Below are 23,717 nucleotides of genomic sequence, written 5' to 3'. Positions count from 1 at the left end.
TGGTTTCCAGAGGATTAATCTTAATCCTTTTTACGAGCAGTGGCCATTCGCACCACTGACACAGTGTTGGGAGCAATTTGGGGTCCAGTATCTTGCCCAAGGATACTCGACACTAGAACGCCGAGGCGAGGGATCGAACCCCCGACCTTCTGACACGGCGACGACCGTATGATTTAGAGCTAATCAGCAAATGTTCGTACGCTAACATGCTAAAGTAAGATGGTGGACAAGGTTTAAATGACCTCCTAAACACCAGCACATTAGCATGGTGTTAGCTCAATAATCCAAAAAAAAAGACCTGCCCAGTGTGTCTCTGATTGGCTACTGCTTGCTGCTTGGTTGGTTAGAAAAAAAAAAAACAGCCAATCAGAGGCTGAGGATGAGCAGATCTTTGCAAAATATCAAAGAAAAGAATGAAGGGATTGGGAATAAGGCAGCCTCGCAGCACAGCTAGCATGGCTGACTCGTAGCTGCTCCTCTCTACAATGTAACATGCATGTCCGTGTGCACACGTGTGCACTTTCCCCCCCTTTTAACCCCACACCCCATTGATAACAGTACACGCAGCCGCTCACATCGTTAGCATTGATCAGTCCTTGTAAAATGGATTACAAACCCGCCAGCCTCCACTCTCTGGAGGCAGCCAGATGGACAGCGAAGATACACTTCATCATCCTCACAATCCGCTGAATAACAAACTGTTTGTTTTATTTTAAGTGGAATTACAGGGAGAGGTTCAAGGTGTTCAAGTTTTGACAAGCTGAGTGTTAAAAACTTCCCCACGAGGCCGTGATTCACACAGCGTTCACAGGCTAATGACGGGGGGTTACTTCCTGCTAACAGACAACAAAAAGCACATGAAAGTGACATCATCATTATCAAGATACTGTTCATGTGCTGGTTTAAAGTGGGGGGGGGGCAGTCGGTATCTTCATGAGTGCAGATTAGAGGAACCGGCTTCACAGTTTGTACTTCTACGAGGACGCAGGCCGACAGCTGCCACGAAACATGTGACAGACATCCTTCTGCGGGGAGGAAACTGCTCCCTGCTGGAAACATCTCAAAGAAGAAGCTCACGGCCAATTAATGGTAATAAATTCATTACCACAATGTTCCTCCTTCGCCCCGTATGAGCTCCTCCCGACGGTTAACCCCGTTCCCAAACACTAAGAGGATTTTTTTCCCCATTCACTGCTCTATTTAATAATTTTGCTTAGTAATCAGACTGTGTGGACGCTGATCCATCTGCACCATTAACCCTGTAATCACATGGGAAACGACAGCGGCTGAACATCAGCAGGACTTATTTTCTGTGTATTTAGGCTAATCTGGTCATATTGGACATACTGTTTCAACAGGAAACACCTGTAATGTCACGTGAATCCTCCCCATTGATGACCTAAAATAAGAATATTTAGATTCTACTTCACACCACAGGACTGCAGATGAGAGTCCAGTCGATTTGTTTGGAGTTAAAAATCAAAAAGACAATTTAAATATGCAGCTTTTAGCAGATTCATTCATATCTACAGAGGATTTCCAGCCCGACATTAGTCCGCTGCATCTCTGCTGAACGGATGTTACACAACAGGCGATCTATAACATTGACAGGTGAGCCCACCAGCGCTCTGATGGAGGGATACTGCCCCCTGTTGGTGGGACGCTGCACATCAGGGTTCGCTATACACCTCCTTGTGCATCACTCCAGATAGACTGAAAGGAGGTGTTTGCATCTCTGGACCCTCCTTTGGGATTGTTATGAAGTTTTTGGAGATGCTTTATTTTACAGGTGTCATGTCAGAATAAAAGAACTGTGTATTTTAGAGGCTAAATAGGGATTTATGTGACAGATTTACTGCTGTATTTCTGACACATATGTCAGATTATTTGCTTTCTGGTGGATGGTTGTGAATGTTGGTTACACCAGAAACTAACCAGAAGTGTACAAAGTGAAGACTTTAGGCTCTGATTTTGCAAAGAATTAGCATCAAAATGAATTATTTTAAGTGGATTTTAAAGGGTTTCTGCATTATTACTGAGAAATTACTCACTCTATGCAAACCAAATCAAACCAAACCAAAAGAGGAGTGAAAAGATTAATTTATAATTCCATTTTATTTTCAGTATTACGCAACATTAGAAGTATAAATATCTGTTTTAATATACAACATCTATGACATCCATAGAGCTTTCCTTGGGCAAAATACAAAACTCAAAACACTTTTATTGCACATATTCTAAAAGACAAACCATCGTAAGCAAGTTCATATTAATACTAGTTTTGCACAGAGGAAGAAAAAAAGGAAACTGAAAAGACAAGCAGACGAAGAGGAACCTGACGTATGAAAAGACATCGGTTACTGCACAAACAGATGCTCTTATTAAACGTCCTTGTGGCAAGGAGCGAGTCTCACACTACTAGAAACGACATTATCTGTGACACAGAACATAGATTTGGCAAATCAACAATGTACAAAATATACATCCATGATGCTCTGTAAACAAACGCCGAATGTGCTTTGAGGATCCAAACGTCACAGGAAAGACAGAGTGAGGGGAAAAAGACATAAAATTCAGTGATTGGTTTAATCTGGGGGACCTTCAGCTCCAATGTGACTCTTCTTCTCGCCCTTTGGACTGAATACTGGCAAACATTAAGGTGCATTTGTTCTCTCACAATACATTAGCGACACATTTACAATATCTAATGCGAGTAAACATCAGATTCTTTTAACATTAAAACCTCTGCAGTCGGCCTCGTGTTTCACTCCTGGACACAGTTTGCTGTTCAGATAAGCTATAATCTGTGTTAAATGAAGTCTTTTACTTGTCGACATAGAGTATACGCAGTAGACAAGGTTATTGTTTCGACATTGCCAGCACGACAGAGCAGATACTGCATTACATACTTAGTGTCCTAGGCTACTCTCTGGTTGTCCTTTAGGGTTTGCAATTTAAAGGCATCTACAGTAGAGAAACACGTGTTTGTGTGTGAGTAAATTGCAGAAAGTGAATGCAGGTATATGCCAGCCTATATGTGTAGTACCAAGTATTTGCACATTAACATCAAATGTTGTGGACGCGAGCTACGCTATGCAAATAATCAGGATTCCTCGCGTGAAGTCTTCACCCAGGCGAAGCTTTGCTGCTCTTCGTGAAGAGTCCTTTGAGATCCAAACACTCACACGTGACTCGAACAACACTGAGACTGAAGCCTGACACGGAAACCCGTCTGAAAGCCTCGCTCTGCGGCCTCCGCCTGACCTGACCTCGCGCCGCTCTGGCAGGCGCGGAGATGATGCCTTCAGAAAGCCTCTATTATCAAACACACGCAGAGCTGCTCGTTAATCAAACGTGATATTTTACACAGGCGTCGCCCTTTAAACTGCAGTCAGCCAGCAAACACGCCACCGACGACAAAGACATTCTTGGGAAACGCTGACGGCCGTCACAGTTTTGTTATTTAATGCTACATTTTTTTTTTTTTTTACCCACTCGCGCCTTTTCCTCTCCGCCGCGCTCTCTTCAAGCTCAAGGTCGTGAAAGGTCACGAAGAAGAGGACGCCTTTAGACGAGATACATCACTGCAGACCACGGAGTTACGAGGAGATACTCTGACACCGAGCATACAAACAAAATGACACTGCAAAATCTATACATATAATACAAACGACAATCATGTAAGCCCACGTGTCCCTGTTTTACAGTGTTGTCCTATTTACACCCTATTGCATAAAAATCAAAAATATATGTACAGATGTCAGAGGAATGTGAATAAACACCACACCTTGCTAAGAACAGCAAGTTTTATTTCCTTTAACCACTAAGGCCCCTTCACTCATTCACCACTTCTAGAACCGAGACGTGATTCCCACGAAGTTTCAGGCGGGAAGCGAAGGACGCGGCGCATCGCCGAAACCCCGCGCGGAAAGAATCTGATGAAACAATCAGCTGTTGTGTGGTCTACTGCATTAAAAGACATCAGGTCCTCCGAGTCTACAGCTAAGAGTGCAATTCAAAGTCTTTTATGGCACTGACTCTACGGCGCACCGCCGCCCCTGTAAGGCTCCTTCGCTCCTGACGCACCGATTGCACGAAAGCGTTCTGCGACAAACAGAAACGAACATTCGCCGAAGTGAAACGCTAAATGATCAGCACGTGACCGCCTACATTCAGGCCTGCGTACATGTCATCGTATTTAACGCACACACTCGCACACACACGCACACACACACACACACACACCTCTCTGTCGGCATGTAACAGCTTGCCCGGTCCTCAAACAAAAACAAAAAAAAAAAAAAAAAGAAGGCATGAAGATGTTTGCACGAGCCATTTTCTAACGTGTTAAAACATCTGGACTCTCCGGAGCTGCTGTTTCCTCTCCACGCTTCACTTTTTGTTTCCGGAGCTACGCGGCGACTCCTTCTGCTGCCTGCACCTGCCTGCGTCTTTGTCTGAGCCGTCTTTGAGCGCAGAGCTAGCGGCTCGGGACGCGTCTCGTTTGGCGGGTTTCTGCGCAGACGTGGCCTCCTGGACGGTTTCTTTCTTCTTCCTCTCGGTCTGCTCCTTCTTGCTGCCGGGCGCCTGTTTGTCAGGGGGGGTGCTTCTGGCGTCCGGGCCCTTGTGGCTGTCCGCTTTGAGCGTTTCAGACTTGGGGCTTTCCTTGGATACCTTGCCCACGGCCTCCTGGGGCGCACAGCTGGAGTTCCTGGCCGAGACACCGCCGCCGCCGGTTGGGTGCATTTCCTTTTTCGCTGCAGGTTTCGGCAGTTCGGCCTGCGGGGGAACCTGCGATGGCGGCTGATGTTGAGGTGCAGCAAGAGGTGAAGGGACGTGTTTTGGTTTTGGGTCGTGGTGGTTTTTAACGACCGGGGTTTGGTGTTTGGGTGAGGGCTCTTTGTGTTTGGCGTCCACACTTTGCTTAGCGAGCGGCGGCGGAGCTACAGGAGTCTTTATGGCTGACGCTGGAGGGGCAGTTTTAGGAGGGACAGATTTTGGCTTCGGGTCAGTGCTTTCTTTCTCTATATGAGCTGCGGTTGCTACAGAGCTTTTGGGTTGGGTTTCTCTTTGCTTCGCCTCAGTCAGAGCGGGAGAACGCGTCGGCTTCGCCAGCTCCTCTCGCTGTGCGTCAGCTCCAGCGGACGGCGGCGAGGCCTCTTTGCGCTCGTGGGTTGTTTGAGGGTTTGAAGGTTCTTTAGACAGATCTCTCTGTTTTGAATTTGGACTGTGTTTGAGAGGTGGCACAGGAGGAGACTTCACCTCTGCGGGCTTTGCCTCCTCCTCGGTCTTCACAGCAGGGGGTGCTACAGGTTGGGAGTCAGGTCTGGATTTAGTTTTGGGGCTCGCGGCGTTTCCAGCTGTTGAACATCTCTGGCTTTCATTCACACTGATTGCAGGAGCTTCTCTTTTAGAGGCGCTGGACTCTGAATCAGATGATCTGTGCTGTGCTTTTTCGGCTGGATTGTTTTTTGATAGCTGCTCTGAGTCGTTCACATTCTTAATCTTTGGCGATACTGGATCCTCTTTTTTCTGCAGCACTATGCTGCGACTCTCTATTGCACGAGGAGACACAGTTTTATCCTTTTTATTTACACCCACTGTACCCTCTGTAACGTTATTCAACGAGGTGACTGTATCAGCTGCAGAAGCTTCCCTCTTCGGCTCCACTTTTGCAGCTGTGACGCATGTGCTCGCTTCCTTCTTAGAGCCTCCTGGATCACCGACCACCTTCACAGCTGATCTGTTCGACTGCACGCCGTCCTTACTGACAGACCTTTCCCAGTCCTGACCTTCGGGTTTTACGCTGCATGTTTTCTCTACATGTGCAGAAGCAGATGCTAATGTGACAGAAAGCTGTGGTTTTGTACTCGCGGAGCAGATGTTCGCCGGCTGTTGTTTTGAAAGCACGTTCTCCGGAGCGCGTGCAGACGAGGAGCTGTTCTGTACCTTAGAAACGGAGGTCGTGTTTGAGTTCTGTGCAGGAGCTGCTTTGGTCTCACAGCTCTGACGCTGACCTGTGTCCAAACCGCAGTTTATACTCTGCTTCAGCGACACAGGTAACGCCTCCCTGGCAGCTGCAGCTGGAGTCTCTGCAGTTTTTATGTCCACCTCCAGCTTCGGTGGACTCAAAGAGACTACTGTCCTGGAGCTGTCGGCGTTCTGCGATGCAGCGTGAGGTGTGACTTCCTGCTGCTCCGCTTCATCCTCCTGATCTTCATTGCTGACTTCCCGTATGGAGGGTGTTTTTCCGCAGGAGGAGAAGTGGGAGCTGTGTCGGGGGCCTCTGTGCTCGTGAGCCAGCGGCGAACCGGCCTTCAGACCCGTCCTGCTCTCTTGTTTAACAGCAAAGGTCGACGGCTCCACTTTGCTGCTCTGAGCCTTTAACGATTCGCCGTGTCTGTCCTGTGTTTTCTCAGCACTTGCGCTGATTTTCACCTCTGTGGCTGCATTGTTTGAGTGCTCTTTGGAGGCGACTATGCTGTTTAGAGAAGAAACAGCTTCAGGGCTTGGAGAGCATGTCAGGGGGCTCTTCAGCTTGTCTGTGGTTTTCAGTTGGGGGATGGTAATCTGCCTCTCCACAGGGGTCTGGAGCCAAATTGGAGAACTCACAGAAACAGTGTCGCTTGTGTTCTCCGCCATCTTAGATAAACAGGTTTCTGTTTTGGAGACTCTGGGTCCTGAGAGCAGACCTATATCCAGAGTGCCCTCCAGAGGTCTGAGAGAGGAGACGTGGCGCCCTTCCAGTTTATATTCAGACGACGTCTTTCGGAGTGAAGACTCTGCAGAGGAGATGAGCTGGAGCTTCTCCACGGCGCTCTCTCCTCTGCCGGAGAACAGCTTGGGGGCCAGACCTTCAGGGCTGGAGTGGACGCTCCCCAGGCCGGCCTTCATGTGGTCGTGAGACATGGCCGTGTCCAGCTGGAGGCTCTTGGACCTGGTGGAGCCAAAGTGCAGGTTCTCATGGATGCCGGAGGAGCACCGACACATGCAGTCCTCTCGCTCCTCGAACGACAGCCTCTTCCTGGTGAACTCGATGTTGGGGGCTTTGAAGTCCAGCCTGTCTGGCTTCATGTTGTCTTTACTCTGTCTGGAGTGCTGCCACTCTGGGTGAATGGAGCAGAGAGCCGACCTGAGTCCTCCGTCGCTTTCGCCGCTGCCGCCTGATGTTTCGGCGATGCCCTCAGAGACGCGCGTGTTGAGTTTCTTGTACAGCACGTCTTTAAGGGTTGTGCTGGCAGCTTTGGCCTCCAGAGGGCCAGAGTCTGGGCTGCTTTTGTTTTGGGCTCTGCCCAGAAAACCCTCATCCCTGTCATCGGCACACAGGGAGGAAGAGTCAGGCTCACGCAGGGCATCTTGCTTCTGCAGAGACTCCCTCCTCTCTGACCAGTCCTGCCTCTTCACAACCACCTTGGACTTCAGCTTCTCCTTGTCCAGCTCCTCCACAGACTCCTGCCGGCCCATCTTGCGGCTGACGGGACGCTTTAAGCAGCCCTGCTCAACCGGTCGTATGCGGGTGATTGCCGGCGGCTCGCAGGCTGTTTCTTCCACACTCTGCAGGACGGTGTATTCCCGCTCCCCAGGCCTCAGCTCCTCGTCCTGCACCTCCTCCTGGGTCACCTCCAGGCTGTGTTTTCTGGGACACAGGTGCTTCTTGTCTCCTGTGTAAGAGGGGGACAGCTTCTCCTCGGACTGGACACGTTTTAGGAGGGGCGAGCGAGGCGGCTCAGCACTCTTGGGCCGCACGATATGTCGCACAATCGTGGGCGGGGAATGGATCTTAGCCGGGAAGGCCTGCGTCGTCTTTGAGATGGCAACAGAATGTCCACTAAGAAGGGGAGAGGGTGAGCGCTGAGGAGATGTCGGCTGGGGGGTCGGTGAAGGTGTGCGAGCCAGAGGAGAAAGCGGAATGCTTCCTGCAGACTTGCGGCGCCCCTGACGGAGCCTCTGACCCGGCAGTTTGGGGCCGAGGCCGTGGAGGGTGCTGGGCCGAATGTGGCCCGAGCCAGCGGGGGAGTTCGGAGCGCTGGAGCTGGGAGAGCTGCTCTGGGAGGAGTTTCCACCTGGAAGTTAAAAGGACAAAAAACAGATGTGAGCAATGGAAATAAACAGTCAAAAGCCTGAATCAAGCTGTCAAAAGGAGCTGAAGTCTCCACCTGACTGGGTGAAATCTGGTGTGGGGCGGAAGGCGGCGGTCGGGGAGCGAGGGGAGAGACTGTGGGTAGGGGAGCCGGGGAGACTCTCACCAGAGGACAGGGAGTGGTTCAGAGAGGAGAAACTGCGGCTGGTGTGCAGGAGAGGAGACGGCTGCATGGCAAAACGCCTGAAAAGGGAGCGTCGCCTGGAAAAGAGAGAAAAAAGACATCAGTCCGGACATTAGACAGTACGACTGTGAGTATAAAATGATCTTTAACCATTCAAATCAATCAATATATTATTCATTTTATCGCATGTAGCAGTTTTAGCAAAAACTGCTACAAATGTAGCCTTTGAAAAATTAAAGGTTGGGACATAAAAGGGTGGATTCATTAAAACCAACATCAACACTGACTTTATTTCAAAGGTCTGAGATTTTATTTGTCATAAGATGCTCTTTTGTCTTTGCATATTTATTTTATTATTTGCTTTTCTCATTGTAAACACGTCTTTTAAAATTTATCCTGCAGGCTAATCACTCACACAGTCAGTGTTCCCTCAGTGTCATCATTCTGCCCCCTAGAGGCCGAGAGGAAACACCTGAAATCAGATCACTCACCTCTGCACAGCGCTCAGCTTTACGCCAATAAAGCACATCTGCATTTCACAGCTTCTTTCCTCGTTACTGTTCAGTAAAGCTCCATGCCGTCCATCCAGAGTGAATAAAATAAAAGTCCAGAGGAGGATTCGTACCTTTCTGGCGTCCTCTCCTTCTTGGGCTTTTTGGCACATCGGACCATCTTGCTCCGGTAGCTGTTCCTCCTCGCTGGTCCAGTTTTTATCGAAGTATTTTCAAAGGGCGTTGTGGAGATGGCCACTTTGCTCCCACTCTGAAAAGTTCAATTTAGAGGGATTTTTACTACATTTGCAGTTGCGGTCTGGGTTAGATCAGTGCTGACATTGTTTACGGTGTACTGAGCAATTACGTCATGGTAGTATAGCAAGTATAAGTATGTATTCAATGAGTGTTTTTACACAGTCCAGCTCTTGTAAATGCAGGATTGCAGTGCTTGAAATGGAAACGTCCACTCAGCAGATTTCCCCTCACGAAGTCTGATTAGCTGATAAGTTAATTTAAGTTCAGCAGTTCAGTCAATTTAAATCTAACTTGGAAGACTACGCTTTCCAAACTCCGAGAGGAGCATCAGCATCAGGCCGAGCTGTGAATGAAAGTCATTACAGAGTGAACAGCTGCAGTTTGAAGGGTGGTTTACTTTGAGCAGGAGCTCCACCACTTCAGTGTGGACCAGACCGTGAACCGCCTCTCCGTTCACGTGAGTGATGAGGTCTCCAGCTCTGAGTCCTGCTTTGTGTGCCGGCCCTCCGTCTTCGACGTTCTGAGGAACACACAACACACAGTCATCATCATCATCATCATCATCATCTGTGCTTCTTCACAGAGGGTTGAGGCTGCTTTCACTCCTGTACTTTGCTCCACTTTCAGTTCAGCTCTGGTCCAGTTTGCGTTCACACTGACTGATTACAAACAAATCCAGAGCTGTAAACATGAGTCACATGACCTGACAGGTGAATAGCTGATGAAAACACACCTAATTCTCTACCCTTACCCAGACCATGTGGTAGACGGTGTAGACGTCCCCGTCGCAGGCGTACACCCGGATCGCCCTCAGCGTGAAGCCAAACTTCTTCCCCGAGCTGTGGATGACGACGGGCTGCCGCGGGTTGGCGGTGCAGAGGGAGGAGTCTCGGCTCGGAGAGGAGTCTCGCGAGGAAGGATCCGAGGAGAGCGAGTAAGGAGACAGGGGGCTGGCCAGCGGAGACACCCCGAAGATATCTGGGAGAAGAAGAGGTAATCACCACCTGAGCAGAGCCTTTTATTTAATCAATCAGACTCTGAGCGCCGTCGAGCCGGCAGCGAGGCGCTGCTGTAAAGCTCACGGGTCTGGTTCATCCCGCTCCTGCTGAGGGTGAAACTAATGGGATTTTCTCTCTGCCAGCTGTGAAGACCTCTTGCTCCTGCCCGGCCTGCTTACTTTACTTGTTAGCGGCTTGTACTTGGCTACTTGCCTGCAGCCACTCCGTAAAATGGAACTCACAGCGGGTGTCATGCTGGGCCGATTTCGCACAGATCGACGGTGCGCTTTCATCTCTTTCACATTATTTGTTCAAAGTCCGTTGCTCTTATTGTAATTCTCGACACGTTATTGCTCTGAAACGCTGCAAACTGGCTGAGATCATAGTTTTCAGAGTGCAGGTGTGCATATCTTTCTGCATGTGTTCTTCCACTTACCCCCGGGGATCATGAGGGACAGGGCGCCGGTGGAGACCGACTTTGGGACTTTGGCCACAGCTCCGGTCTTCTCTGCAGCGCTCTCAGGCCGCAGAGAGTTGCTCTGAGCCGCCTGCTCTGCGGAGGTGTGACTGGTGCTGTCGGGGCTCTCCATCCCTTCGCCTCTGGGTGTCAGCTGGTCCAGATGTTCTGAGAAACTTCCTGTTTAATACACATGACGAGGATGGAGTGAGGCCCTCAACTACAGCGTCAGTTAGCAGTGGATGCTAACAGAGAAGCATCCTGATTGAAGCATGTTTGAATTTCGACATTTGAAGATTGACATGTTGGGAAATACACTTATCTGATGAGATGATTGATGCTACTGTCATGTATGTCTGCTAAATATGTTAGCTTAGCACAAAACCAGGAAACAGGGGGCAACAGCTAGCATAGCTCTGTCTAAACCTAAGAAAATCCTCCTACCAATGCTTCTAGTGCACTAATTAGCATGTTCTACAAACACCAGAAGGCAGTCCAGGCACTCCAAATAGACGTGCATGTAAAATCAGTTGCACTTCGTACCGGAGAGCGTGGCTCCGCTGTGGGTGCTGCCCGGAGTGGTGGCGTCCGGCTCATCCCGCGGGAGCTCCCCGATGGAGAAGGAGGTCTTGCTGGGGTCGCCGAGGCCCGAGGTCTCGTCTCCTTCGCTCTCGGCTGAGATGGCGAACTTTGGTAAGAGGTTGGGTCGAGGGCCCTGATTGGCGCTGTCGGTGTCTGTCGAGTGCGACAGCGACGGCCTGCAGAAAAGGAGAGAGCGGGTTCACGCTTCCTGTAGCAGCCGGGTGAATTTACTGCGTGTGTGAGCCTCCGAGCGCCTTAACATAGAAGTCAGCTGTAAAAGGTTCATAAATCAGCAGGTATTTGTGGAAGGAGGACGCCTCAGCATTTGGTCTGCTCTCCTTTGAATTGCTTTGGTCGTTTTTGCTGCAGAAATGTTTTACTGTTGCAAGATACATCCAGCTTTTACCAGCGATTATTGATTATGGCTTCAAACTGTTCATCCTGCTGATAATACCTCAGGACAGAGGACTTTTTTCTACATTAACATACTACTTCCTGCACTGAATCTGCAGTATAAAGACATTTCTGTGCACATTCAATCTGTGCCGCAGGCTGCACTGTGTTTATGCGCACGGATCCAAAGATGGAGGCAAACGTACAGCTCAGCAAAGTCTGGCGTCCAGCTGAGAGAGTCGACGGTCAGCGGGCTCTCACTCTTCTTCCCCTCCGTCTCGCCCTTCTCCTCCAGGTGCCCACGGGACAAATCCAGGCTGCTGTAAACCTGACGACCACACAGAGACAATGAGTCACTTCGGCACATGTGGGCTAGAGATGCTACATAACGCTCCAGATGCAGACGCATCAGAAATGACATCTACACGGCCGAGTTTTGAGCCTTCACAGTTAAGAGGCGAGCAGGCACAGTGCCGTCTGTGCTAACGCAGACTTCTTCGTGTCTTACAGGCCTGGAGTTGGAGGTGCAGCGCAGACGACACTTCGCCTGAGACGCCCCGCTGCTTTCTGAGACGCTGTAATGCTTTGTTTTGATGTGAGAGGGGAGCATACTGCAATGCAGCACAACAATGACGCCCAGCTTGTATGACTGTATTGTGTGTTGTGTTCCATGTTACCAAAAAAGAAGAAAAAACAGATCTGATTTGCGAGCGGAAAATATATGCAAAGCCGAAATCTACGTTTAATGCTGCAGGAGTAAGGGTAGAGCGGGGGGTGGGGGGTGGGGGGGGCACGTATTTCCATATGAAATACCACCGCTCATGTTTTCTTTCCCATGAGAAAAGGAGCAGGACAGACGAGGGCATCATTTACATCAGTAACATCGTCGGCGGTGGTGATGACGCACGCGTGTTGGTCTGAGGCAGGAAGGACAAACCTTAGAGAATCTGTGAGAACACGAGGAGAACTGCCGCAGCTCCACGTTGAAGTCTTCGTCGTTCGTGTCGTCTTCCTCCGTCTCCAGGTGGTGGTACCTCTCCGAGCGAGCTGGGAATGACGAGAGGTTTCGACTTTAGATGATTTATCGCTGCATTCGTTTATTACAGGTTATTAGAAATGACTACAAACGGTTTATGGTCATTTGTGTGGAATCATGCTTTTCCTGTTATTCAGGCACGACGGGTCTAAACACTACAATACCCATGAGCCTCTGCAAGTTAGATCAGAGAACTAGCAAATTCAAAATGAACAGAATATAAAATCCACCCAGAATTTAAGAGTGAACTGATTTAATCTGCAGATTGTGTTTTCACTTTTCTGAACATCATAAACTTTAGCTTCCTCTCGCCTTCAGCGGTGCATGTGACAGAGTTCAGAGCTCTGCGATTGGACGATTCTTGCTGAAATGCAGCTTGTGAGTCGTAGTTAACGAACCCTTTGCAGCGTGTTTTTGTTCCGTCCTCCACGCGGCTGCGTTTCAGAAGCGTTGTGGCAGCCACATTTTGTGAAGTTGCTCAGGTTTTGCTGATTTTTCCTTGATATTTGTGTTTCTACCATGACTAAGTCGGCTTCATAGCTAAACCCTTTCTGTCTGTTTTAACTGGGATCACTGGTGACGTGCGATGTGGAGTCTGCACAGGGTGTTTTTTGCACTTGGCCATGTTGTGTTTTCGAGCATATTTCCATTATAACTCACTGTCGAAGTAACTGGTGTCATCTTCGGACTCCAGCTGAGGGATGAACTCGGCCTTCTGCCTCAGCAGGCTGTTCCAGTCCAGGTTGTGGAAAAACTGATGCTGCTTCACTTCAGCAGCTCCACCTGCAGGTGGAGTAAACGCAAATGAATAACTGGTGTCGTTTGGAGAAAACCTGACAAATGTGAAGGAAACACACACAAACACTGGGCGTTCACGGTGAGCGGCTCAGTCGGACGGAGCAGGAGAACAAACGCTTACGCTTTGTTTTCTTTTCCCTCGTGGCTGCAGGCCAAACCGATCGTGACCATAAATTATGCAGCGCATTTCCTGCCTGTGACCTTTGGCGGAAGAGCAGGAGCCTTTGTGAACGGCAGCCTGGCAGGAGGAAATCTAGATGAACGGGGACGTCGAGCTGTCCCCGGACTGAACCGGCGTCCTCTCTGATTAAAAGGCCTTTGTCCAGGGTCAGGGCCACTTTTAACGGTCCACAGACCCGCACGCAGCCCGATCATGCATGGAACTAGACTCACCGCCAGGCGAGGAAATAATTGCAATTGATCAAAGGGAAAAGGTGAGGAGGCCACAGGATAAACTGCTCGGCTGCCGGATGACCTCAATTTCTTCCCCGGTGACTTGGAATAATGAGAGCTGCTGAGGTGGCACGAACGGCCACGTGAGGATTTACGGTGGCGCCCTAACCGAGTTACCGGCCGTGCCACAGTGTCCCTTACGCACTCTGTGTTTTTACCTGCGCCCATCCTCTCCAGAGGATTCTGCCTGAGCAGCAAGGTGATGAGCTCCTGAGCGTCAAGAGGCGGCGCGTCCTCTCCCTCGGGCCAGTTGATCTCGTCTGGAAACGCACAAGGCATCAGTTTGAATCAGAAACACTGATTTTACATGAGTAAGCTGTGGTTTGGAGAAGGGAAACATCAGGTTTTCATGCTGAACATGCTTATGTTTATTATATTATATACTGTACATTTTACATCAGATAACAGCAGGAACGGCGTCTGCACTTTAACCCATGCTGCCTGTTTGTGGTTTACGCCACACAAAGGTCAACTCACTACCTGCAGAGCTAACTCTGTGCAGTCTTTGTTAGCATTGTTAGCATCACTGCTACAAGCCGCCTGGACTTGTTAGCTAGCTAGAGCTGGAAAATGTCAATATCAAAATGCGCTGTGTAGGAAAAAGGTGGATGTATTTATTTAATTCTAAACGTTTTGCTTTACTAATGTGTACATGCTGAAAGTTACCATATATAAGCTAAGATACAGTTTTCGCATCTTCGAACACAGTAAGCAGCGTCTTTACCTGCTGCACAGACTCTGTCTTGTCGCACGTGCTTCACTGTGTGCATACTGAGTTTTGCCAAGTGATAATGCGTTCAGTTGAGCAGGGTTTGGAAGCGGTGGCTATATTAACTGGGACTGAATTAATTAACTGGGTTGTTTTAACTACAGGTTCGTGGATACACATTGATTTGATTTATTTTAATGTGCAATGTTAAAACACCCACAGGGTTGCTCTGCTGCGTCGCACTGCCGCCGGAACAATGAGGTATGTATCTGAATTATTCTTAAACAGACTGTAACAAGCCGCGTGAAAACAGGGCTGAGCGCTCTGCGGCGGGCCGGCTGCAGCGGTGCCATGCCTCATGTATTTCGGCCATAATTGTGACCCAGTCAGGCAGATATTTGTGACGCTCGTCTCTGAGTAGCTTCACCAGCAAAGTCAGATAAAGCAAAGCCGGTCCTAAGGTTTAAGCACAATGTCGAACAAGACAATTTACATGTGCTCCAGCTTCTAGTGAACGGCCTCGTGGATAAGCGATGCAAAGGGGAGGAAAGCCGGTCTGCGCCCTGCTGATTGTCTGCACACTTTGTCCCCCTTTTTAATCAAATTTGGGAGGGGAGCTATGAATATGTATGTGCGGCCTGAGGCCACGGTGGCATGCATTCAGTGTGTTCAGGCCCCTTTAATTAACAGTCACTCTCAGAGGCTTGGTACAGTTTGATTGAGAGCAAACCAAATCAGTCCTGGCACGCCATTCATTTCCACGCCACGGACAGAGGCTGTTATCCAACAACTGCAACCGGCACCACTCATCTGAGCCACGCGGTCGACGCCATAAAAACTCTTGTTTGTGAAGATGAAGATTTCCTCTGTGCTGCTGTCACCACGAGACAACAAAGTAACATCATCTTAATATCAAAACCTCAGTTGTGGTCTGAAGTCACGCAGAATCCACTCGCTGCCATCTGTTTTGCTGCAGGCCCTCTGGGAAATCTCAGCGTTCAATAAATTCAGAAATATGCACATCAACTAATTCCATGTGGTCACTATTTAAAATGTTTAATTCATCATATCAGGGCGAGGTTTGGGAATTTCTCCTGATGTGCTCGACAGAATCTACGCGCCAGATGCTGCGAGACATCGCTTAAATCACCTGAAGCAGCAGGAAATGTGTGCAGTCAAGTTTTGGATTTGATAAACTGGCATAAATAAATAAATAAATACACAAAACATAAAGCAGTCATTGGGTTAAAAAAATTGATTCCTCAGAGAAATGCAATGCACTGTAGTTAAAATACAGGTGATGCTTGAGGAAAAACTCTATTTATTAGCTTAAATTAGCACGTTAGCATCGAAGGCTAGCTGATAGCATTTGGCTGAGGATCACACCTCCGTCGGTAAGGTTCAGCTGTGAGGCAAAAATATCACAAAATCTCTGTTTCAAATGCTCATCTGAGAAGGAACGGAGGCGCCACTGACCGCTGATGACCTGTCCAAACAGCTCCTCTGGTGTGTCTCCAAAAAAAGGCACGCAGCCCACCAGGAACTCGTAGAGGATGATGCCCATAGCCCACCAGTCCACCGGCTTCCCATAGCCCTGTCTCAGGATCACCTCTGGTGCGATATACTCCGGGGTCCCGCACACCTGCACAGGGCAGGAATAACGAATAATAAATTAAATAGTTGCATATTAGCATGTACGCTAATAGCAGAATCTTTATTAGTCATTATGAAGCGCTTAGTAAAGCCTCACACGAACTACGATTTTAATTACCTAACCTTTAATAAGCCTAACGTCCAGAATTAGGGATCAATAAGTGCTTCGTAACGACTAATAAAGAGCCAGTATGTTGCTAATAAAGACTTACCTGCTTGTCGGAGAACTCCCTGGCATCTTTCTCGATATGCCCCTCGTACAGGTTGGTGGTCATGTTCATCAGACCAACTTTGGACAAACCGAAATCTGTCAGCTTGATGTGTCCCATCGATGTGACCAGCAAACTGTGAGGAGGAGGAGGATGTGGGGGAAGGAGGACAAGAGGAAGAGGAGGGAGAAATTACAAGAAACTGTGAAAATGAGTAGTAGTTGTTGTATTATAAAATACTGACAATGGTAGAGGAAGTATTAGATCCTTTACTTCAGGAACAGTGGTAGCACCACAGCGTAAAAAGTACAAGTAAAACTAATTTCACTGGAGTAAAAGTATAGAAATATTTAGAAAAAACTTCCTTCACTGAAACTAAAAGAACTAACGATGAAAAATGGCTCAATCCAAACATATTGTACCTACTGCATTTTGCAAGTAAAAACTTGTGATGTATCTATAATTACTACATGCTGTACTACAAAAAAAAATCAATGAAGCTGATTAGGAAAAACATTAAATATATCGACTTTGTACTGTTTTCAATTGACTTTATGTCAGAAAGGATCAACAAATGATCTGTTTACTTGTTTTACACGGCGTCCCTCCTTTTGTACACGTGTAATATTTCCGCTTGTGATGAAGCCGGACGTTCGCGAATAAACCAAACATCCACTTCATTGTCAAAAATTAAAACGCTGGCGGAGCCGAAGTGAAGAAAAATTGATTCCCCAAAGTGAGTTTTATTAAAGCTGCAGTCATTTCACTGCTAATGTATCTGCAGAACTTGCGAAAGAACAAGAACACTTAAGGTTTAATTGAAATTTTAAACCGGCAGTGAACGCAATCACACCAGTGCCAAACCTGCAATAACCAACTGTGTGGCCCCTCGAGGGCGGCTGAGAATTTAAGTTCCTTATTTACACTTCCAGCAGCTTCATTTAAAGTTGTGTTTCTGGCCACCTGACAAAAGTGCAATATTCAGCCTCCTATTGGCTCTGTGTTGGGTCTCATCTTCTGACAGCTACACCTGCCTTTAGCTGCTAAATGCTCCACTTTGTTCACCAGCTCGTCTCTCGCTGCGTCTGTCTGCAGTTTACAGGCTGTTCTCACAGCTTTTTCACTGAAAACAGCTGCTTGCTGTGTCTGAGAATGATGCTATGGGAGCGGTGAGAGTGAACAAAAACAGCAATTTAGCACACCGGGAATCCAAAACAACGAGATGAGAACGCTGCGCAGAGCCGTCTGGAGCTGCAGAGTCGGGTGATAATTCTCTGTGGGTTCATCGCTGCGAACCGCGATTGTTGATATTAAAATGTTGATTACAGCCACTTCAAGCGTGTGAGGGCTCACTTGTCTGGTTTGAGGTCCCTGTGGACGATGCCATAGTTGTGGAGATACTCCAGAGCGAGCACCGTCTCCGCAAAGTACATCCTGGCCATATCCACCGGCAGGGGACCCATGTTCTTCAGAAGGGTGGCACAGTCTCCACCTGTTAAGATCAATGGAGGGATGTTACTGAACACATTGTTCAAAGCTGTCAGCCGCAGCACAGCGCACTAAAAAACCAAGCTGCTGACCTTCAACGTACTCCATGACCATGCACAGGTGCCGCCGGGTCTCAAAGGAGCAGTACATGGACACCACGAAAGGGTTCTCAGCGAAGGTGAGGATGTCCCTCTCCACAAAGGCTTGCTGTATCTGATTCCTCAAAATCAGGTTCTGCTTGTTGATCTTCTTCATGGCAAACCGCTGCTTCGTTTCCTTGTGCCGCACCAGGTAAACAGCTCTGTGGAATACAGTCTACCGGTCAGATGGGAGAGAGACGACAGCTCCACTTGTCAGAGAGCGACAGAGATGGATAATAAGATGTCTTTACCCATAGGCACCGTTGCTGATGAGTTTCGTCATCTCAAAGTCCAGCTCACAGGGTTTACGCCGCGACCGCAAGGCTGTGCTGAGGCTCTGAGACTGAGGGCGAGCACAGAGACAAATACTAAAAACAAATCAAAAAGATAAAATCTGCACTTCGCTGGTGCGCCCGCAGTAAAGATGGAGCGGATCAATACAACGATCAATATCTGAGAGCTTACGGTGTCGTCTGTTTCTGGGGTCTCTGCTATCCCGCTGTCACAGCTGGTCAGCTGAGCAATTTCTGCAGAGAGAACAGACAGAAACCAGAAGCAGGTTAAATATTTAAAGATAAGGATAAAGCACTTTACACCGAGGTTCACATATCCACTATTAAATACACTAAATTAAAGTTTTTAGCCTTGTTAACGTGACCAGGTTCCTCACAGCCTCAGGATGACAGATTCAGACCAGCAGGGTTTAATACGTCACATATTTAAAGAAGCAATCCCATCAACTCGTGGGGAGGGGCTACGGTGAAACGAGGGGCGTTAAGAGATGCAAGGCGCAGCTACATGTCGTATTCTGCAAGCTGAGTTTCACCATTTACTGGCGTGTTGAGTTACAGGAAACGTTCCTCTGAACTGTTTGTCAGGAAGCTGCTGCTGATGAAGTTTGACGAGCAGAGTCGAAGCTGCAGGCGGGCGGTGCAGGGGTGGGTGGAGATCGAGGCGGGGGCTGCTTACATTCACGCGTGCAACGTGAACGTAAAGGTGTGGAGTTACAGCTAAGCCGACGCAGAGGAGAAACTTTTAAATCTACAAAATCTAAGGAAGTTTGCAGTGTTGCAGCAGCAAAGTTCGACACCTGCATGGACTTCTCTCTTTCACACAGTGCGGGTGAAGCAGCAGGTAGCTGAAGCAGCTGTCCACCGCTGTGAGAGTAAGGAAAGAAGCTGTACTTGAACTATGATCTTAACAACTTTACCCTAAAACTTAACAACCCTGAACCCCAGAATAATCCATTATAATGACTAATTATAAAGACTAATACTTAACGTAAACCGTAATGTAAAACATCATGAGAAGTCTGTGAACGTGTTGTGCAGATTCTGAAACAAAGGTAACATAAAAGCTGAAAATCAGCACACAAAACAAAAAAACAGCAGACTTTAGCCTTTATTAGCTCTGAGGTGCTGACTCCAAGATAATCTGAATTGAAAATAAATGGGGCGGAAATCAGATGTGGCCACACAAACCATGTCTAAGACCCATTTTGAAAATCACCACTCCAGAACAAGCGCTCATTACGAACCACCTTGCGTTCTCCACGTTTCTTTCCCTGTGTGTTTGTGTGCAATCACGCCAACGTCCGTGTGTGTGTGCTTTCACTGGGGGGGGGGTGTTTGTCTTGTCTCTGGAGGGCCTGTAAACACATTTCCACTGCTATTTAACATCTGTCCTTCCTCGTAGGTTTGCTTCAGGCACATGAGGCACCGGGCAAACGAAACACAGGAGACACTCAGGGGAAATGAACGGAGAGATCGGCTGATGAGCCAGCCTGCGTGGATCTGTACGAGGTCTGTGGGGAGGCCATTCCTTTCTAATTAGTCATAATGAATGTTGTTTGTTACTGAATCTGGAGAGACAGAGGGTCATTAGAAAGACAGTCTGTTCAGTACAGGACATTAGTCAAGAGAATCTTTGTCTGCAGCTTCATTTCTCTCAATTTGGTCATATTTACCACATTTAAGTAGCAGGAACTGTGATACTCTGCACTGCAGTCGAATTATATGAGATACTTCTGGAAGTGCTTTTTATTATTTCTCTTCTTTATAAACCCTAAAGTAGAAGACACTCTAACTATGATTCAAAGCCCCGGCGATGCTGAAAGAATGAAATCTGAGGACCAAATCGCAATGAAAGTGTTGCTAGCAGTTCTAAGCAGAGCTGTTTCTATTTTATGACCCTCGATGAGGACCGTAAAGTCCTTCCTGTACCTTCCAGAGGATCTCTGGTGAGGCCCAGCTGGCTGATGATGTAACGAGGGATGTCCGTTTTGATGCCCTGGCCCTCTTTAGCGTGTCCTTCAGCGGCCTCCAGAAGGTGGTAAAATTCCTCCGGGTCAAACTCCTGCAGACACAGCAGCCGGTACAACGATTAAAGAGATCCTTCAGGTAGGGAAACACTTTCAGTTCTACATCTATAAAGAAACATGAAAAATAAGATGCTGCATGTTTTCCCCTTTATTTAAACCTGCAATAACTAACATTTTGGCCACTAGGGGGCAGTAGAAACACTGACATTATGAGCTTTTACGTCCATATGGTGAACTTGCTGGCGAACGGCTGTGAAATTTACACATCCAGCAGTTTCGGAGCAACATTATCATTTCTTTGGAGTCGTGTTTCTGTCCATCTGGTGAACATAAGTCCAATATTCAGCCTCTTTAAGCTCTGCTTTTGGTCCCCACCGACTCCTGAGGGAAATATCTGGCTCTTCAGCTGCTAAACGCTCCACTAAGTTCACCAACTAATCTCTCTGTGTCCTACTGAGTAACACAAAATAGGAATTATTGAAAGACTAATAATTAAAAAGGTATTCATCCAGGTATTTTAGAGGCTGTTTAGTGATGTGGAACATACCAGACACTCCAGCAGTCGAGCAGGTCGCGCTATGATTATGAGGATCTTCTTCACCAGCTCTCTGATGAAGTTCACCTCCTCGCTCTCTGACCTCTCTGTGGACTACACGGCAGCAAACACGGAAACAGTCAAGAGATTTTTTACACGTTATCATCGGCTTTAGTTGAAAAATTCAGCCCAGTTTGGGCCTCTGAACACCTCATTTTCCCAGAAATAAATACCAGCAACAACACTTTGTGTGTGAAGGTGTTTCAAGACACCAGAAAGAGTCTCCTGACCATCTGGACGAAGACATATTCTGTTTGTTGCACCATAAAATAAGATTTTTCCTAATTAAAAAAAAAAAGGTTGACAAAATTACATATGCCCTTGCTTAGTCTGTACAAGGTCATATATATATCGGTATATACTGACTTTTCTTTGACAAAATGCTGCAGAATAACACATTTGCTGCTTGTGTGCTCCACAAACAGTTGCAACTTCAGAAGCAAGTGAAAACCTTTTTATGGCACGGTTTCCTTTTTCATCCAGATGGTTTGAAAAGTCTGTAAGTATTCTGGAAACACCTTCAGAGCAGCGGTGAGTCTTTTGAATGACCTTCAGGGTTTTTCCTAAAGATGGCTGGAAAATGAGACGCTCAGCTCTGTGACTATAGTGTAATATAACACATGCATCCACAATGTTTTCATGCCATTCGGCGTGAATATCCCTTTGATTTCCTGCGGACGCGCTCACCTCCTGAACGAGCCTCTCCAGCTTGTCGGTGAGCTCGCAGAAGTAGCTGGAGGTGATGAGTCCTAGCCGGCTCTTCTCCAGACAGTCACGGGCCAGTTCAATTATCTGGTGGTGGGCAAAGCCGAGCACGCCATCTGCCAAAGGGAGGACGCTCTCTGGAGAGTTGCTGCGGATGATGTCCTGAATCCTTTCCTCCATCTGAGCTGTGGCCTGCAGTGAGAAGGGAAAGTGTCTGTTTGCTGAAACATGAGATAATTAATGACCAGGCAGAAAACGTAGTGCGAGCCTTTACCTTAGGAAACCGCTCCTTGTAGACGTGGTTCATCATAATAATCTCATGGTCGTAACATGACGGAGATCTTCCAGGGCTGGAAGATAAATTGCACTAAAATCAGCGCCTGAGTGGAGAGAATGGTGCGCGCTGTTCATTAGCAGAGGTGGAGCAGTACCTGAGACTGCGCGAGCGTGGTCGCATGGCCGTCGCTCTGCGGCACTCGTCCCCGGAGATGCTCTCAGTGCAGAAGTGCTTGGAGAGGAAGTGCAGTTCATCAGGCGTAGGCTGGAAGGGCAGCTGGTGCAGCTTCTCCTGTGATGAACAGGATGACTGGAAATGAAACACATATACATTCAACATGAAAAGAAAAAGAAAAGGCAATTTTTTTTTGTGTGGATTAAAATAAAAACAAAAAGGAAAATCACGCTGAGCTTCGGCTGTTTCCCTCGAGTACCTGCCCCATTTTAAGGAATATCTCCGCATTTGGTGAAGTAAACTTGTTTGCTTTTAGCTGCACAGATATGAAATACAGCCAGGAGAGGGTTAGCTTAGCTTAGCTTAGCTTAGCGTAAAGGCTAGATGCAGGGGGAAACAGCTAGCCTAGCTCTGTCCAAAGGTTTAAAAAAAAAGAAGGTAAAACCTCAACTTGTTTTTATGTTTCTTTAGAAGTGTCCAGGCTAGCTGTTTCCCTCTGTATCCAGTCTTTATGCTAAGCTAAGTTAGCCAGCTGGTGGCTGTAGCTTCATATTTACCATACAGGCATGAAAGTAACTCCTGTGACTCTCAGCAAGAAAGCGAATACGGTTATTTCCCAAAATATCAAATAAAGCTTCCTAAATAATCGAGTGTACTGTGGACTCATGAGGCGGTGATTACTGAGCTCCAGACAAAACCCGTTTGTGCTTGCATTGCATTTATAGCTTATCAAACAAACTGCTGTAACATGGATTCACTGCATTCCGGACACAGCAAAAACTCGAGCAAAGTTAAGCCTGATTGGCTTATCCGTCATGTTGAAAAAACAGCCGGCAGACACGGTGTCCGGCTCACGGTAAACCGCTCACGTTCACGTCTGGCAAAGTGTGTCTATGAACGTGTGCATCACTTCAAAAAGTCTAAATATTTGCAAAAAGAGGAACCTAAGCGGGGTTAGCTGAAGTGCACATGTGCCGTATTATGACAGTAACTGCCATGAAAGCCTGAGTATAAACACTTAGTCGAGGAGACAGCCTAAGAGGCTTTACGCAGTGTTCCCAAAACGAACCCCTGAGCCGAGGGAAATGTTTCGCACGAGGGACAAACTTCAGGTGTTTTATGCAGCCGGACGCCGACCCTCAGCACAGACCGAAAACAGTCGCTGCTGCTAAGGTGACCGATGTTTTCGAGAGAAACAAGGACACGCTTCCTGCGTCAGATGGTGTGAATAGCAGGAAATGCACTAGATGACCAAAAGCCACACAAAACAAAAACATCAGTAATTCCTGTAAATGAGTGTTTACACGTACTGTCCGAACACAACGGAGCTCTGTTAACAGTGAACGTGACGCACACATGTGGACGCACACAGACAAACTGCTCTTTTATGAGTGTGTTTGCTGGTGTGTCTGTGCCTGAACTCCACATTAAAGTCTGTTTGACTTCAGTTGTTCATTTCTCGCTCTCTGTGGTGACTTGAGCAGACTTTTATTTGACCGACTTTCCGCCGTGCTTTCACAATCCGGCTTTAACTGGTGCTGAATGATTAATCGTTTTTACATCGAAATCACCGTTTGAAATGGTGCATCTTCCAAATTTCAAGAGCTGTGATTTTAATTTTGACTCAGATAATTAAACACGTCTTAGCGACCTGCAGCCAGGCGAGCTTTAAGCTGGAAGCCGTTGATTTCTCTATTTGTTGTGGTGACAACTGTCG

At 47.6% G+C, this 23,717-nt stretch overlaps 1 protein-coding gene across 12 annotated transcripts in view; it reads right to left on the bottom strand.

Annotated features, from left to right (window-relative positions):
• Positions 1-2,096: 2,096 nt before the first annotated feature.
• Positions 2,097-23,717, bottom strand: part of mast4 (microtubule associated serine/threonine kinase family member 4) — an 88,866-nt gene continuing 67,245 nt past the window's right edge. For 9 of the 12 annotated variants that reach the window (XM_076757483.1, XM_076757486.1, XM_076757490.1 and 6 more), the window contains 22 exons: positions 21,981-22,135; positions 21,824-21,899; positions 21,532-21,741; positions 20,797-20,898; positions 20,152-20,284; positions 18,395-18,456; positions 18,181-18,272; positions 17,882-18,090; positions 17,655-17,793; positions 16,305-16,437; positions 15,916-16,081; positions 13,889-13,990; positions 13,140-13,262; positions 12,381-12,490; positions 11,650-11,771; positions 11,012-11,226; positions 10,448-10,648; positions 9,765-9,991; positions 9,411-9,533; positions 8,890-9,026; positions 8,157-8,341; positions 2,097-8,063 (listed from right to left, as the gene is read on the bottom strand). In XM_076757483.1, the coding sequence (XP_076613598.1) occupies positions 4,393-8,063; positions 8,157-8,341; positions 8,890-9,026; positions 9,411-9,533; positions 9,765-9,991; positions 10,448-10,648; positions 11,012-11,226; positions 11,650-11,771; positions 12,381-12,490; positions 13,140-13,262; positions 13,889-13,990; positions 15,916-16,081; positions 16,305-16,437; positions 17,655-17,793; positions 17,882-18,090; positions 18,181-18,272; positions 18,395-18,456; positions 20,152-20,284; positions 20,797-20,898; positions 21,532-21,741; positions 21,824-21,899; positions 21,981-22,135 (6,693 nt within the window). In that variant the 3' untranslated portion in view covers positions 2,097-4,392. The remainder of the gene's footprint in view (positions 8,064-8,156; positions 8,342-8,889; positions 9,027-9,410; positions 9,534-9,764; positions 9,992-10,447; positions 10,649-11,011; positions 11,227-11,649; positions 11,772-12,380; positions 12,491-13,139; positions 13,263-13,888; positions 13,991-15,915; positions 16,082-16,304; positions 16,438-17,654; positions 17,794-17,881; positions 18,091-18,180; positions 18,273-18,394; positions 18,457-20,151; positions 20,285-20,796; positions 20,899-21,531; positions 21,742-21,823; positions 21,900-21,980; positions 22,136-23,717) is intronic. The other 3 variants (XM_076757484.1, XM_076757487.1, XM_076757489.1) reach the window with 2 other exon arrangements.

Source organism: Chaetodon auriga, chromosome 19 (genome assembly GCF_051107435.1).
Source record: "Chaetodon auriga isolate fChaAug3 chromosome 19, fChaAug3.hap1, whole genome shotgun sequence".
NCBI classification, from domain to species: Eukaryota; Metazoa; Chordata; class Actinopteri; order Chaetodontiformes; family Chaetodontidae; genus Chaetodon; species Chaetodon auriga.
Note: the sequence above shows the minus strand (reverse complement) of the source record. Positions and strands in the feature narration are given on the sequence as shown.